This window comes from Hordeum vulgare, chromosome 5H (genome assembly GCF_904849725.1).
Source record: "Hordeum vulgare subsp. vulgare chromosome 5H, MorexV3_pseudomolecules_assembly, whole genome shotgun sequence".
Classification (NCBI taxonomy): Eukaryota; Viridiplantae; Streptophyta; class Magnoliopsida; order Poales; family Poaceae; genus Hordeum; species Hordeum vulgare.
Genome location: NC_058522.1, coordinates 4873333 through 4890016, shown reverse-complemented (window position 1 = coordinate 4890016; position 16684 = coordinate 4873333). Strand labels below are relative to the sequence as shown.

The 16684-nt window shown below is 45.4% G+C and overlaps 1 protein-coding gene across 2 annotated transcripts; it reads left to right on the top strand.

Annotated features, from left to right (window-relative positions):
- Positions 1 to 10093, top strand: LOC123395581 (neutral ceramidase-like). 2 transcript variants are annotated; one of them, XM_045090599.1, is made up of 10 exons: positions 1 to 163; positions 1435 to 1865; positions 2254 to 2462; positions 2813 to 3169; positions 3268 to 3523; positions 3615 to 3885; positions 3965 to 4090; positions 7875 to 7938; positions 8519 to 8688; positions 9336 to 10093. In XM_045090599.1, exons 2-10 carry the CDS (start codon positions 1516 to 1518, stop codon positions 9882 to 9884), a joined length of 2352 nt encoding a protein of 783 aa, XP_044946534.1. In that variant the 5' UTR covers positions 1 to 163; positions 1435 to 1515; the 3' UTR covers positions 9885 to 10093. The 2 variants fall into 2 exon arrangements, with proteins under 2 accessions (XP_044946534.1, XP_044946535.1); XM_045090600.1 differs by having other exon boundaries at positions 4 to 523.
- Positions 10094 to 16684: the final 6591 nt, after the last annotated feature.

Below are 16684 nucleotides of genomic sequence, written 5' to 3'. Positions count from 1 at the left end.
GGGCCCAAACGCGTGGAAGGCCCGGCCCGAAGTCTCAGCGGCGCGTCTGCCCACTTGGTCGTCATCCTCGCCGCCGATTCAACGCCTCGCCCGCTCCTCCTCCTCCTCCTCCTCAGTCCGGCCGTCTCCATGCCGACGAGGTCCAACCCCCCCGAGCTCAGAGGTGCGCGCGCCTCCTCCTCCCCCGCTCCCCCTTCCACTCCACAGTCCACACCACGCCCCTACCAGTTCCCGCGGCGCCGAGCTCCTTCTCGTGTTTGTTTGGTTAGCTGGGTCCCTTTCGCCATCCCGAGGCGTGCCTTGTACGCTCCACCCCGTGCCCCCCTCGATCCCTTGTCGAGGTCGCCGGCCCGCCATGAGCTACGACCACGAGGCGCCCCGCTCTTGGAGTTCCCAACCGGCCTAGCCGTGTCGTGTAGGACGGGGCGGCGCGGGTTTAAATGGCGGGCGGAGGCCACCATTTTGTGCCAGTGCAGCAGCCAGCCCGGGGCGGGGTTCCCGGTCGAGATCCGCCGTTCGCATGGTGAGCCAGTCCGCCTCCCTCACCTCATTCCAGCCAGGCCCAGTAGTGTGTGTAACTCGACGCGTTTAGTTAAATTACTGTATGTAATTGGATCTGGGGCAGTAGTGCTAGATTTTGTGCTCCAGTGGAGTGGATGACATTGAGTGGGTTTTGTGATTTATCAGAATTGAAAAAATGTAAGTGGGAGAGTCTGGACTCCACCATACTAATTCCAGGAGTTTTTATGATACTAAATCAAGGTATTGCGTCTTTTCTAAGAAAGCTCAGAATTTCATGATACTAATTCAAAGATTTTTTTTTCTTTTTTGGAAAAAATATTAAGTGCATTTCATGATTTTTTTAGAGAATTTGAATTTAAGTGGGAAATTGATAATTCATGACAGTAATCCAGCAACCGCGAATTAAATTGAGCGTACTCTGGGCCTCTAGAGCCAAAAAATCCCTGTCCATTAGGTGCTAATACACTACTAGTAATTCCAGAGTCCAGATCTACCTACCAAACGGACCCCAGTTCATCAAACCATTAACCCGTACAGAATAGGCCATTAATGCCTCCTAGTTCAGAACTCCTACTTCATTTAGTAAAACATCCTTTTCTAAATTTTTTTTTTAGTAAAACATGTCATCGCCTGCTAGATGATGAGATGGACCACATATCAGTCGGATCCATCAAATCGAAGCCATACCTCAGCTTTCCCATGAGCACTCAGGAGATGGTGATCCGGAAGCCTGGCCCACGCCACACTACTGTATTTTTTTTTTTGCGGGGACACTTTATTGATAGCTTAACATGTACTCGTGTCATTATAGCTTGATAACCCTGTTGGATACTAGTATGCACCCTTTCCCTTGCATCAGTATGATAGAATGTTTGGTGATATTTTTTAACAGGCTTTTCTTCCCTTTTGCAGACTGCAGTTAATATTTTTGTTCTCTCGAGGCTTCTGGCTTGCACTAGTTAATTAGCAACTTCATTCCCTGGTTCCTTCCTGATGGAGGCATCGTCTTGCTTGCGCTACCAATTCTGCGGTTTTGGTTTGTCCTGGATATGGCTATGTCTTCTTTTACTGCGTCTCTTTCAGAATTGCAGCCCGGTGCTCTCAGAATCTCCTTATCTCGTCGGCTTGGGGAGCTATGACATAACAGGGCCTGCGGCAGATGTTAACATGATGGGATATGCAAATGCTGAGCAGGTTACAGCAGGGATTCACTTCAGGCTAAAGTCACGAGCGTTTATTGTCGCCGAGCCTGATGATGGAAAGCGTGTTGTCTTTGTGAATCTCGATGCTTGCATGGCATCACAGCTTGTGACTATAAAGGTGCTCGAAAGGCTAAAAGTGAGGTAGTAAGAAGCAACTTCTCCTGAATTAATTATCTGAAAATTCTGAAATGTTGATTTCAACTCTGAGTGCATGTTTGGCGTCTCTTTGTAGATCATGCATACAGTTGCATGGTTTCATCATCCTTTGTGCATTTTTCTCTCTTGAAATATTAGTTCAAGCCATCATTAGCCGCTGGTGTCTTTCTGTACGTTATTAAGATAATATGAACTGAGGTGCTGTCACTTAACGTGCTTAGCCATTTCATAATGCACATTCATATTGTACAGAGGCACTCAATGGCATATTTAAAGTCTTATAATCCGCTTGGTCTATTTCATCAATAAGAAACTAGATTCTGCCTTGCACGCGCATGAAGTTGGGTTGACTTGGCAAGCCTCGATTTGGCAGGTACGGTGATCTTTATAGTGAGAATAATGTGGCTATCAGTGGCATCCATACCCATGCTGGGCCTGGAGGTTATCTGCAGTATGTAGTCTATATTATCACATCACTTGGGTTTGTTCGCCAGTCATTCGATGTAATTGTCGATGGCATTGAGCAAAGTATTGTTGAAGCTCATAACAATCTCCGTCCTGGGAAAATCTATGTGAATAAAGGTATGCAACTAATTGCACTGTCTTAAACTAATGTCTTACCAAACTACCATTTGTACTGATCTCACATCTAATTAAAACACATACGTTTGGTAATATTTATAGTGTCTTCCACCTGGATTTAAAATGTCATTTAGTTTAAGTTTGGTCTTTAAATGTTACTTGAAGTCTGTCTGCAATTATTTTTTTCACTATGACATCTGTATAATAATCAATGCAGTATAAGTCCGGTTGTTCAATTCCTCATGCAATGCCTACTCTTTTCTCTCTCTTTATGGTATTGTGATGCCGGCTAAGTTTAGATTTAGTTGCTGCGAAGATTTTGTTGTCAACCTCATACGTTTGATGTTCAGGTGACCTTTTGGATGCTGGTGTGAATCGCAGCCCGAGTGGGTATCTGAATAATCCAGCTGAAGAGAGAAGCAAATATCGATACAATGTTGATAAAGAAATGACCCTTGTTAAGTTTGTGGATGATGAATTCGGTCCAGTTGGAAGTTTTAATTGGTTTGCGACTCACGGAACATCAATGAGTCGTACAAATTCTTTGATAAGTGGTGATAACAAAGGAGCAGCTGCACGTTTCATGGAAGACTGGGCTGAACAAAATGGCCTTCCGAAGCAGACAGGTCATGCAAATTCTGATGATTTTGGATCTTTGCACCTTCCGAGAAGAGTCTCTACAATAATACCAGAGCCAGATGAGATAAGTATGTTCCATCCTTCTTGCCTTGTATATATAGTGTGTCGGAATGAACATGTTAGGTTGTTCCTAAACCTATTATTTTCTCCGTTTGCTTTTGTTCAGCGGATGACTTAATGCAATTAGCATCATCCTACGAGGCCTCAGGTGGCAGAATATTGGCAGGTTCAAATATCACTAGGCGCATTAGAAGCACTCAAGAAAAGAATGCCAAATTTGTTTCCGCATTTTGCCAGTCAAACTGTGGAGATGTTAGTCCAAATGTCCTGGGAGCATTTTGCATAGACACCAACCTTCCTTGTGACTTCAATCACAGCACGTGTAATGGGAAGAACGAACTTTGCTATGGACGAGGCCCAGGGTATTCTTCTCGCATAGCAAGTTATTAACCTTCCATGAGCATCAGCAACAAGTCCTTATAAATGAGGTTTTCAAATATTGCTGCCTTGCAGGTATCCTAATGAGTTCGAAAGTACCCGCATAATTGGGAATAGGCAATTTCTGAAGGCTGTAGATCTCTTTAATTCTGCTTCGGAAGAACTACAAGGAAAAATTGACTATCGTCACACTTACTTAGATTTCTCACAACTCGAAGTTAGTGTTTCTACGAGTACGGGAGGTCAGCAGGTGGTGAAAACATGCCCAGCAGCCATGGGATTTTCATTTGCTGCTGGAACCACAGATGGCCCTGGAGCTTTTGATTTCAAACAAGGAGATGACAAGGTTTGGTATATCAGTTAAACACTTGCTTCAAAATTGTAGATGACATGGTATTCACTGATTGTGCACCTTCTATTATCAGGGAAACCCCTTCTGGAGATTAGTGGGGGGCATACTAAAGAAACCAGGGAAAGAGCAAGTCGAGTGCCAAGCTCCAAAACCAATATTGCTAGACACTGGTGAAATGAAGGAACCATATGATTGGGCGGTATGATTTTCTTTTTTAAGTAATCATAAGCAGGCTTGTTACGTCGCTTTCTCTGAAATGTCTTAATTGCAATTTCACTTAATAGCTGACACCAATGCCACCATCAATAAGGACCAATTGCTGCAGCATCAAATCAACACTGCATAGGCTGATAGCCTGATACGTATATAAGACATAATTTCGTTTCTGTAATGAACTTGATTTTTTTCTGTGGGAGTTTCTTAGTTTTAGAGATTAATGTTTAGGCGCTATATATCTGCATGTTCACTCTCGACGCTTGTTATGATCAGAAGCCCAGTTAGCCAAACTGGCCCAGTTATCTTAATAATATTAGGGGCTTAGCCCAAGTTATCTTAATTATCTTAGAGTCCAAGTTGTCTTAGTTATCTTAGAGTCCAAGTTATCGAGATTATATAAACCGATGTAAACAACTCTTTTGGAATTAAGCAATAAGACAATTCTATTGTCCGGCTCCCAGAGGAGCTGGAACCCTAACCCTAGCCACCGCCTCCTCTACTCGCCGCCGCCTCCTCCCTACGCCGAGACGGCGCCGTCGCGCCGGCCACGGCGCCCTCGTCTCCTCCAACCTCCCTCTTATCCTTATAACCTAAGGCAGAGGGCCGGTAGAACCCTAGTTTCTACCAGTTTGGTATCACGAGGCTCTGGTTCGATCATGTCATCACCGCCGCCCGTCTCCACCGTTGCGCCGTCGTCCCCCACCACCACTCCGATGATCTCCACGGCCGGCGGGCCGCACCTGCCTGCGCCAGCCTCTTCTGCCGCGCCGCCTCCGGCCGTCCTCACCCCGGAGGAGCTGACCGGTGCGATCCGCGACCTGGCTACCGCCGTCCAGGGCATTCGGCTATACCTGGCCGCGCCCTACGGGCCGCAGCCAGCCGCGCCACCACCAGCCAGCGCCGGCCCGTCCTGGCCGCCCTGGCAGCAGCCGCTGCTGGCGGCAACCGCCGCGCACGCCTGGCCGCTGCAGCTGCCTCTGCCACCCTCAGTCGGGCCGCTGTAGCCGACCCTGCAGCTGCCGCCGCCGCCACAAACCACCTCCGGGCCGCGCCCTACCTCTGCGCCGGGGGTGCCGATCCACCAGCTCCGATTTCCCCCCTTGCCGTCGCCGCTACCGGCCTGGGTGACTGAGTCGTCATAGCCGGTGTACACGACGGCCTCGGCGCCGCCGCACATCCAGTCGCCACCGGCGCCACCCCCGCAGTACGGCGGGCCCTCCAGCTTCGCCGGCCCCGACGGGTACCCGGCGCCGACCCCTGCACTACTCCGAGCCGACGAGCTGTACCGCCAAGGCGGCCCTACCCACACGCCGCCGCGCTTCGCCAAACTGGACTTCACCACCTATGACGGCACGGAGGACCCCCTGAGCTGGCTCAACCAATGTGACTAGTTTTTTCGGAGGCAACGGACGCCAGTGTCGGATCGCACCTGGCTCGCTTCATATCACCTCCGAGGTGCCGCACAGACGTGGTATTACGCTCTCGAGCAGGACGAGGGCGGCATGCCTCCATGGGAGCGTTTCCGCGAGCTCTGCCTCCTACGTTTCGGGCCTCCGATCCAAGGGAGCCGGTTGGCGGAGCTTGGCCGCCTACCCTTCACATCCATGGTGCAGGACTTTGCCGACCGCTTCCAGGCCCTGGCGTGTCACGCGCCTGGCGTGACGACTCGTCAGCGGGCCGAGCTCTTCGTCGGGGGCCTCCCCGACCACATCCGCGTGGACGTCGAGATGCGCGGACCACAGGACATCCAGACGGCCATGTACTATGCCCGCGCATTCGAGCAACGGGCGGTGGCTATGCAGCAGGCGTTCCCGGCCTAGGCACCTCGCCCACCCCCTCAGCCGGCTATATCTGCACCCACCCAGCCTGCCCAGCCGGCGACAGGGACGCCCGCCACAGCAGCAACTCGACCGTTCCTTCGGCTAACCCCGACCGAACAAAACGAGCGTCGTCGCCAGGGGTTATGTTTCAACTGCGATGAGCCCTACGTGCCAGGCCACGTCTGCCCGCGCCTCTGCCCGCGCCTCTTCTATCTGGAGGCGGACGACTATGTCGTGGAGGATACAGCTCCCTCCGAGCTTGCCGAGGCGGCAGCCCCGACGTCAGCCACCGCTCTCGTGGTCTCCCTGCATGCCCTTGTCGGCATACGAACGGAAACAACGATGCTGTTGCCAGTGACGGTTAATGGGGAGCGCCTCTTAGCTCTCCTGGACACGGGCTCTACACACAACTTCCTGCCCGCGTCTACCATGCAACGCCTGGCCCTCCAGCCGACGGGCGGCGAGCAGCTCCGAGTTACCGTGGCTAATGGTGACCGTCTCCGCTGCCACGGAATTGCGCAGCAGGTTCCCATCCTCATCGGCGACGAGTCCTTCGCCATCACGTGTGTCGGCATCGACTTGGGCGACTATGACTTCATCCTCGGCGTCGACTTCTTGCGGACGCTCGGACCCATCCTTTGGGATTTCGACGCACTGACCATGACTTTCTGGCGTCAAGGGCGCATGGTGCAGTGGAAGGGCGAGGGTGGCACTTCTCCAGCATTTCCCTCTCAGCTGTCGACCGCCATAGCAGACTCCGAGCCGCCCCTGTTGGCTCATCTCCCGCAGCGGCACGGCGACGTTTTACCGGTGCTCCTTGTTCACAAGCCCGGGGGCTTGTGGCGTTTCTGCCTCGATTACCGTGCTCTCACTACCATGACGATGAGGGTCAATTTTCCTATACCGGTCATGGCGGAGCTCTGGGAAAAGCCGCAAGGGCCACGCTTATTCCCTACGCTCAACTTGCGTTCTGGCTACCATCATGATCACTTCGAGTTTTTGGTGATGCTTTTCGGTCTCTCCAATGCGCCGGTGACATTCCAGGCCTTGATGCACGACGTACTTCGGACTAGCTCAACCCTCCAAAGGCACCTTGGGAGCAGCTCAAGGAATTCTGCCAACATTTTCTAGACATCCAGCTCGAGGACGAGCTGTTTGCGCAGGCGGGGAGAAATGTTATGATGAGAAGCCCAGTTAGCCAAACTGGCCCAGTTATCTTAATAATATTAGGGGCTTAGCCCAAGTTATCTTAGTTATCTTAGAGTCCAATTTATCTTAGTTATCTTAGAGTCAAAGTTATCGAGATTATATAAACCGATGTAAACAGCTCTTTTGGAATTAAGCAATAAGACAATTCTATTGCCCGGCTCCCAGAGGAGCCGGAACCCTAACCCTAGCCACCGCCTCCTCTACTCGCCGCCGCCTCCTCCCTATGCCGAGACGGCGCCGTCGCGCCGGCCACGGCGCCCTCGTCCCCTCCAACCTCCCTCCTATCCTTATAACCTAAGGCAGAGGGCCGGTAGAACCCTAGTTTCTTCCAGCGGGAGAGAGAGAGCTGTGAGGGCACGAGAGAGCCGGCCGTGGGGGTCCTTTCCCACGGCCGGGCAAGAGGGAAAAGGGTTTTCCTTCTTAATTCTTGCCTGATTAGATTGATACATCTCCTCTCCATATATAGAGAGGTTTACTTGACTCCCAAGTAAGGCTTACTTGACCCCTAAGCAAACCCTAAGACTAACGGGCCCAGGCCCATCACGTACTCTAACAACGCTGTTTTTCTGGTAGACGTGATGGGATCAAATGATCCGTTATTTGTGAACTGCAGGGCACCTGTTGTGAAGCTCCATAACATGTCAAAATCACAAAGCAAAATCTCTAACTAGAAACCAATTTACCGAGTTAACACAAATTTTATTTCCTGATCTTATTGACTTCTGTAATCTTTTGCAGCCTGCGATACTCCCCATTCAGATCATAAGAATCGGTCAGCTGGTTATCTTGTCTGTTCCTGGAGGTATATTCCAGTTCGTCAACCCTATTATGTCTGCCCAGTTAGAAGTGCAGGAGGGTCTTTTATCTATCAAGACATGTCATGCTCATCTTACCCATTCTTTTGAGTTACCGTTCTTTCTCAACAAAACCAGCAACATGCATGTCTGCATCATTTTCCCACTTTGCTTTGCTAGGTAAGAAAGAAGTAGTCCACTTGAGCAATAGCTCAAGGCAGTAAGGCCAGCAGAGCTAAGTGAAATTGTATATACTCCCTCTGTCCCATATTAGTTGTTGTTCAAACGGATAGATCTAGCACTGAAATACGTCTAGATACATCCATTTCAGCGACAACTAATATGAGACGGAGGGAGTAGTAATTATTAGAGACTGCTCAGCGGACCACACGTCCACAACACAAAAGGAAGACTTTTCCCATCTTAATGAACTTGCTTTACGTAGCAAGGTTTTTGAGCTCTGCCAAGCACCAAGTCTTCCCGGGCAGTAGTTAGGTGGGAGGCAATTGCTTGGGTTTCAGAGCTAGCAATCATATGGTCAATAAGCGTCAGTGCTCCTCTAATATTTTTTATTATGTTTTGGCACAGAATTCACGACAATGGCTGGCAGGCGGTTACGCGATGCTATAAAAAATGTACTGATAAGTGGCAGCAATGGTGAATTTAATTCCAACACTCACGTTGTTCTTGCGGGGCTGACAAACACATATTCTCAGTATGTTACAACATTCGAAGAATACCAGGTCCAAAGATACGAGGTATGTGAACTTTGCTTCTGTACACCCCCTTAAATAAATTGACGGTGGAGATCAAAACACAACCCTTTAATCAAAATGGGCAATATAGTCCATTAAATATTAAAGACTGGAGCGGTTTCATAGAACTATGACCCTTGATTACAATTATTGTTGCGTGAACTTCTGGAGTGGCTATCTCCAATCAGCTCCACCCCAAGAAAACTGAGCAGCCTGCCGGTGGCTGGATCCCACAACAGATTACATCCATCAGTAGACTTCTCGTTGTGATGTTTTTCATGTCCTTGCTAGTTGCTACCCCTTTTTTACGGAAAGGAGGGAGTACCCTCAGCCTTTAGATAAAGTGAATGCATGTTGTCCATATGTCCCTGCCCCATCTTGATATGTCAGAATATTAGTCCTTCCTCTTCGATTTGCTTGCAAGCCTGCACTGGATTTGAGTGCCATTATTTGAATTTCGTCAGAATTTGTTTCAGCCACATCCAATTTTTTTAAGCGCAAACCAACATATCTGTTTTTGTTAGAGACTGTTCACAATTATACCAGTTTGGCTTTAGTTAATGTTTTGTTGCTAAAGATCTGTCATTTCTGAACCTGAATTTTCAGTTATTGTTTCATCAGTTTCGTTGGAGTGAATATGTGTTTTGCAGGGTGCGTCAACTTTGTACGGCCCCCATACCTTGAGTGCATACATTCAAGCTTTTCAGAAACTTGCCACAGCTATGATTGAAAACAAAGAGATCCCAGCAACAAACATCCTACCTCCTGACATGTTGGACAAGCAAATCGGACTGCTGCCAGGCGTCGTTCTCGACTCGACTCCTCCTGGTGTTCACTTTGGGGATGTCAGCTCCGACGTCGAAGCAAACTCAGACTTCAGGAAGGGCAGTACCGTGAATGCTACATTCCATTCGGCCTGTCCACGGAATGACCTTCTAACTGACGGTACCTTCGCCCTTGTTGAGAGACTAAATGGTAACGACTGGATCCCTGTCTACGACGATGACGATTGGTCTTTGCAATTCAAGTGGTCGAGGCCTTCGAAACTCAGTCCGGAGAGCTTTGCGACGCTGGAGTGGACCATTCCTGAAGATGCTGCCCCTGGTGTTTATAGGCTGAGGCATTTTGGTGCCTCCAAGGCGCTGTTAGGGTCGATCGAGCATTTTACAGGTACCTCTCGCGCGTTTGCAGTGCGTTAAGCAATACACAACTAGTGGCGTTGTCCGAGATCGTATGGAACTGCTGCTCTTTATGCTTTTGTTACAAGGAAATATATAGCGTGTACATTAGGGAAAATACATCGCATTATGGAGTGCTTGTTCATATTATTACCATCATGTGGATATATTATATATATAGTTCAGATTGTACCATCACCAGATTGGATGTACGTATATGTTAAGGTTAAGGTTCAATGCTGATTGGATGTACAGTATATGTTAAGGTTGAGATACATGCAGATTGGACGCCGTGTTGTATGGTCATATAATTTATCCATGGTTGACCATTGTTCTCATCATGTGAGCGTTGGCTATGCTGATGAGATTGTGCTGTTTGATGGAAAATTCTCTGGCAAGATTGAACAATGTAATTCATGGGAAATGGGCAGTTGCACAGCCTGACCCTAGAGTAGCATTTTCAAGCCCAAGGCTGCAAAATCAGCAAGAGTGTGTGAGATTCTGTAATATCTTGTATCAGTGAACCTTGTTGTTAAGCCACCTGGTATGGACATTTTTGTCATGCATACCTACTTGGTCTTGAAAGGGAGTTTGGCTTAACAGGTAACTTCTCTCCATACTGTATAATATAGATTCATCGTCTTTTATATGTCGTGCAAATCGATACCACTGTGAACTAACTTTTTTTTTCAGGAGACAACATCTTCCACAGCACAATGGGATTGGATTCTCTCTTTCTAATATGGCCTGCCAAGGGATGTCAAGGTTCAGAATTAGTGCCTTTGCGATCATGGCCAATCTGTTTCTGCTCCGCACCAAACATGTCAGATTACAGAACCCTGTGAAGGGGCTAAACCCCTGTGGCAGCGGCGCACACCCAGGCGGTTGGGTGATGGGGGTGCCCTGGGCTGCAATGCCGCTTCCGCGGTTTTGGATGATCTCAAGGCAAGATAGATGCAATTCATGGAACATTGAAAATTGCAGCTCACACTAGGGTAGCATTTTCAGGCTTTGATGATCTCAAGGTTGCAAAAGCAGCCAGAGTATCTTGATATTGTAATCTCTGGTATGGAATGCAAATCTTGTTGTCAAGCCATCTGGTAGAGACACTTTTTCATGAATACGTACTTACAAGATAAACTGAGACACATTTTCTAAACGGATCCCGGCACGCCTATCATGTGGAGATCTTTATTTTCTTATTTGTGCAGTAAAAGGGAATATTTCTAAGTTATATGCTTATATCTATTTCCTTCTTTATCGCTATAGTCTCTCAAACCTTTACTGATCTGATATCAAGAGAAGTAGAGCTCCATACATGGTAGGATCAACAATGGATTCCAACAATTTGATGAAGAGATGGATAATTGGAGGAAAACAACATGAAGAAAAGCTAGATAAGGAGAATTCTCAGAACCCGTGTTTCCTCATCTTTTGTCTTCCTCCAATATTCCAGACTGTTCGGTAGACTGATTTCACATTTGTGAATCGCAAGTCTTGAATACAATCTTGATGGGACTATTTATACAATCAATGTATGTCCATGAATTTCTCACCCTTCTTCATGCAGTTGACATCCCTTACCCATTTCATGCAGTTTTAACCATTTTTCGCAAGTGGAAATGAAAACGAGCGGTGGGATGGTCACAGGATTTTGCACTTGAAGTGTGTGTATTCACATGATAAAACAGTTTCTGGATGATTTACACCATACTCATGTCATGCTGTGGTAACACAAGAATAATATGGCCTGTGGAATATTTCGTCCTTTTGCAAGATGTTTTTTTGAGAGGGTTTGGATAATTGTTTGAGTATGTGCCGTCCTTCCATCATCTTAAAAGAACTCTTAAACATACCGTGGAACCGTGGGGTTTTGCACATGTCGGATCCAAACGCGGTCCAGTTCATTTTACTCCTTTAGAAATGAATGATAGTTTTTATAAAAGTGTCCACGACCACAACAATTCGTGTAGACATGCAGGAGGATGCGTTTGAATCGTCCGCGTCACGATTATTAGAGTAGCATGTTGGCTCCCTCAAATTTTTTTGTAGCATGTTGGCATTCGTCCTTACCACTAAAATAAACCAAATTAGTTTATCTTGGCTGCATGTTGGCATACGGGGACCATGCCGATGCGTCCGCCTACATGAGTAAATCTGGCTCACCTGAAGAATACCCGATTTGGATGATAGAGCACTAACTTTCTTGTAAAAATAACATCACATTGACACACCTGAATTGCTCAACTACACTAGGAATCATGGAGTAGTCCCAGCCTGAACTGTAAGTCATTGCCCATCCATATGCGTGATGTTTAAGGTCCCACTTGAAACATGTGGTTTGATGCTCATGAGGTGGTTGTCCATGTTTGGCACCCCGTGTGTCTCATTAATCAGAATATGCTTTCAGTCATCAACCTTGAAGCTCCACAACTTTAGCCTTCAGTGAAAACAACAGTATTTGCGTTGTTGTATATCTGAATGCAAACCTTGTTATTTAACCACATGGTATCGCTTGCAAGCCACTCTCGTCATGCATACTTACTTACTTGTGCAAAGATGAGATATGAGACACATTTACATATTACGACATCTGTTCGGTAAATATAAATACATATAACATTTTTAATCATACTCCCTAGCTTAGTATAGTTTTATTTTCTATCCATTAGGTCTCTCGAACTTCCAGTTGACGCCTCCCAAGTGTTGGAGAGAACAAAAAAGGCAATCACATTAGTGGACGCATAACGAGCCTATAAAGCACATTCAACTCTTCAAAATTTATCATTTGTATTAACTTAATCAAATCATACATGCAACCAAATCCAAATGTTCAATCTGTTGACGACCAATTCCAAAGCTAGCAGGAATGTAAATACATCTCTTGTTTCAATATGAGCGTAGGATTAGAGCACCAATCTGCCAATCAAGAAATCAGCAAGAAACCAGCAATCCCGAACTGCCGAGTAAATACCATATGTGTAGCGAGAATTCCGTGGCACGTGGTTGTATCATCTATCCAAAGGTTTGAAAAGCCAAGTAAAAATAACCTTTCGGCCACGAACACTGGCTCCTCATCTCTTGTTTTTCTCCAATATTTCAGAGTACTCGGTTGATTGATTTGGCATCTCCGAATAAGTCTTGAACAAGCTAGACCTAAACAGGGGTATTTATAAGTTGGCCATCATGGAATTCCTTGTGTTCCTCATGCGATTGATACTGAACTCCTCATTTCATGAAAGGTTCACTCTATTTTTCTTCTTCTCGTTTTGTAAGAGGAAACGAAACATGGAAATAGAATGACCACATGGTTCTGCAGCGTATACTCTCACATGATAAAAGAGATGATAAGACGGTTCTTGAATGACTTGAGCAATACTTATCATACACTTAGCAAATAAAAAAAATGCATACACCCACACCCAGGGCTGGGATGTGGTTTTTTCGTTGGTTGTAGCTACACTGCTGACCCGGGCGTAGGAGAAACCTGCCTACGACACTACCCACCACACCCATGTCTATGAAGGTTTGAGTGCTGCTCCATCAAGTGAGACAGATCCACTTGATGAAACACATCGAAACTTGTATTTTTTAGGGAATGTCAAACTTGTTATGTGTGGCATGTGCCTTGCCAGAATGGCCCAATTCTGTTTTGATTTCCCCTACGAATGCATGCCACTACCGCAGTCCTATTTCTTGCCATATGTGAGATGTAGATCTGGTGCGGCGCTACTGGGCCGAGCTAGTACTATAGCCATGGGGTGAGTTTTTTCTTTGTAGTTTTCATCGGGGTTTTCATTGTTTGTAGTAGTGTTTTTGTTTTCTCTACTTTTTCCTTTTTTATCTTCGCTTTTCTTCACTTCTTTTTTCAGTTTTACCGGTTTCCCCCTTTTCCCTGTTTTTCAACACATGTCTACATGTTTGTATACATCTGGAACCTTTATACACATATAACATTTTTAGATATATGTTTTGATCTCCATTTTTCTCATACACATTGTGCATTTTTTGTATACATATAAATGATTTTTTGTACATACATAGTACTTTTCAAATGCATGACTAGTTCTTTTCAAGTTAAAGTTTTTGGATACGTGTTAAACATTTTTCAAATACACATCGAAACATTTATTTGGATGATACAAACATTTTCTTAAACTATGTAAACCTTGTTTTTTTACATTGTATAAACATTCTTTTCAAATGCCACGACCATATTTTTGAAACGTTTATTTAAAAAGTAACATACATATTATTGAACGGTACGCAACACTTTCTCTAATTTACTTGAACATTTGAAAAACGCGTACATTTGTTTATGATCTAGGACCAAGTCCAAATTTGCTCGCTCTTCAAAGCACTCAAGAACAAGATCCATATCACACATGTGCTTCACAAGCAAATGATAGTAAGACCCACATATATCTAAAATTAACAAGAGGAAATAGATAGTAGGCAACATGAAAATGGACAACAAAAACTCACACGGTTCAGTTCAATAGTACATAGGTTCACTTTCGGTAGTGTCATGATTCACTTAATCCCAATGTGAAGTGCAGAAAAATGTTACAAGTTTATTTTGTAGTGAGTCAAGTAGTTCACTTTGTAAAACAACGTGGGAGAAAAATGATGTCAAAAAACTGTGGTTCACTTTGATTCGCTTCGAGGTTCACTTCCCCTTATGTGGTTCACTACTCTTGTGGCCTCGCAATTCAGATTGCATGGAGAAAAAAATGGTGTACAGAAACTTAGGAAAAGGATTAAAAAAACATGAAGTTCACTTTTGATAGTGTCGCGGTTCACTTTCGGTGGTGTCGGGGTTCATTTACTCCCAAAATATGAAGTGCAAAAATTGTTATGGAAACGACGAAAAAGGTAATGCGATTCACTTTTCGATATTGTGTTTATAGTTCACTTACGCCCGATGTGAAGCGCACTCCACTTCGTTGTCACATAAAATTTACATCTGATAGAAGAAATCATGCAGTTCATTTGCCCGTCTGATACAGTGCGGTTTTCCTATTGAAAGAGTGCAGTTTTTTTCTGATGCAGTTCACTCTGTCTATTTTGGTGTCAAGAAAAATAGAGTGTCAGCATGTTGGTAATTTTAAAACTACTCTTAAACCGTAAGGAAATAGAGAGTGTTATATATGAAAAAGTTGCCTTTGTCGATATCTGTCCAACAATGTATCATTTGCATCGTTCCGACGAGCGGTTAGAAAAAATTAAGAAAAAACAGTTGCCATCACTCGTCGGGGCCGTATCGTTTTCAAAATTTATTTAAAATCATGAGGAATCTCAACAAATGTCCTATATATGAAAGGTGCGCCTGTTCTATAGGTTTCCGACGATGTATGACACACCCCATTCCAACTAACAGTTAAAGAAGTGCAGCGAAAACCGTACCGAAAAAATCACAAATTTGCACAAGAGATTTTTTGCATTTTGGTAAATTTAAAATTTCTCTTAAACTGTATGGAATTAGAGAGTATGTTCTGTAGGTACAAGTTGTGCCTCCACGATATGTTTTCAATGGCGTATCATTTGCATTATTCCGGCGAGCGGTTTAAAAAATGCGAAAATATGCTCGCTGCCACTCGTCGAGGGCCACACCATTTTTGAAACTGCCTTAAACCGTTTGAAATCTCGGAAAGGGTTCAACATAAAAAAAAGTTGTGCCTAATCCATAGCTTTCCAAGGGCGTATAACACGCTTCGTTCCGAAAAATGGTTAAAAAGCTGGATAAAAAACAGTACCGAAAAAATGGGTGCAGATTTTTCTGCGACAAGCTGTTCGCCTCGCCTAGCATTGCAGTACACTTTGCTTCACAATGCCATGCACTTGCGTTGAGCATGCAGTTTAGAAATGTTAGCAGAATATTATTCTTCTAATATTAGCAGAATAACAGTTGCAGTACTTGTTGTTTGTTTTTTTCTAAGGGAAATGTAATCATGGCGGTTTATATTTCATGCCGGAACAACAACACATCGTTTGAGAGTACATCCACTAGAAAATCAAGTGGTTCCCCTTGGCAATTCACGGTTTGCGAAACCTCCAACCTAATAGCTAACAAGTCTGTCGCCGTATTGGCCTCCCTAGGGAAATGGTAAAAACTAACATAATTAAAACTACGACATAAGAAAGTGCACTCCTTGTATATTGCCGTTGCTGGTCCTAGCGAGCTGCCACCATCTTGCATCACTTGAATTATCTCCAAGCAATAAGCTTCGACCACTATGTTGTTGCATCCAATATCACTTGTCAAGATAAGGCCATCTCGGAGACCTCGGGCTTCTGTTGTTGCAGTGTCCTCAACAAATGGAATATGGCTGCAAGACCCCGCCAAAAAATCTCCACTGATGTCGTGTATAAATAGCACCCGAAGCTCCACTACCTTGGTCATCGCTGAATGCAGCATCCACGTCCAGCTTGACATAGCCTTCACTTGGCCACTTGCACATAATTGGTAGAGAGAAAGAGAAAGAAAGAAAAGAATAAACAAAGAAAAAATGTGGTCCGGGATAGGTCACATCCTACGTGGAAGATTGACCAAGCGCGTCCGGACGTGTCCGCGAGTCCTTATATCTTCCCTATATTTGTCCTCAATATGATGGCTCGCGGACAGCTCGGATGTATAAGACTGTCCGGTCACTAACTGGGCGTGTCTACGGACGTCTGAGGGGTCGTTTGAGGCATTCGGTTGGTTGTAGATGCTCTAACTGTACGAAGCGAGGACCACTTTCCTTTCTTTCTTTGACCCAAAAATATTAATGATTTTGAATAAATGTCTATGTTTTCACAAATGTTTATGAACTTTGAAA

Coding starts and splice junctions, on each gene's coding strand:
- LOC123395581 (XM_045090599.1), top strand. CDS start 1,516: ATGGAGGCATCGTCTTGCTTGCGCTACCAATTCTGCGGTTTTGGTTTG. Junction 3,524..3,614: donor TGCTATGGACGAGGCCCAGG/GTATTCTTCTCG, acceptor GCTGCCTTGCAG/GTATCCTAATGAGTTCGAAA. Junction 8,689..9,335: donor ACCAGGTCCAAAGATACGAG/GTATGTGAACTT, acceptor TGTGTTTTGCAG/GGTGCGTCAACTTTGTACGG.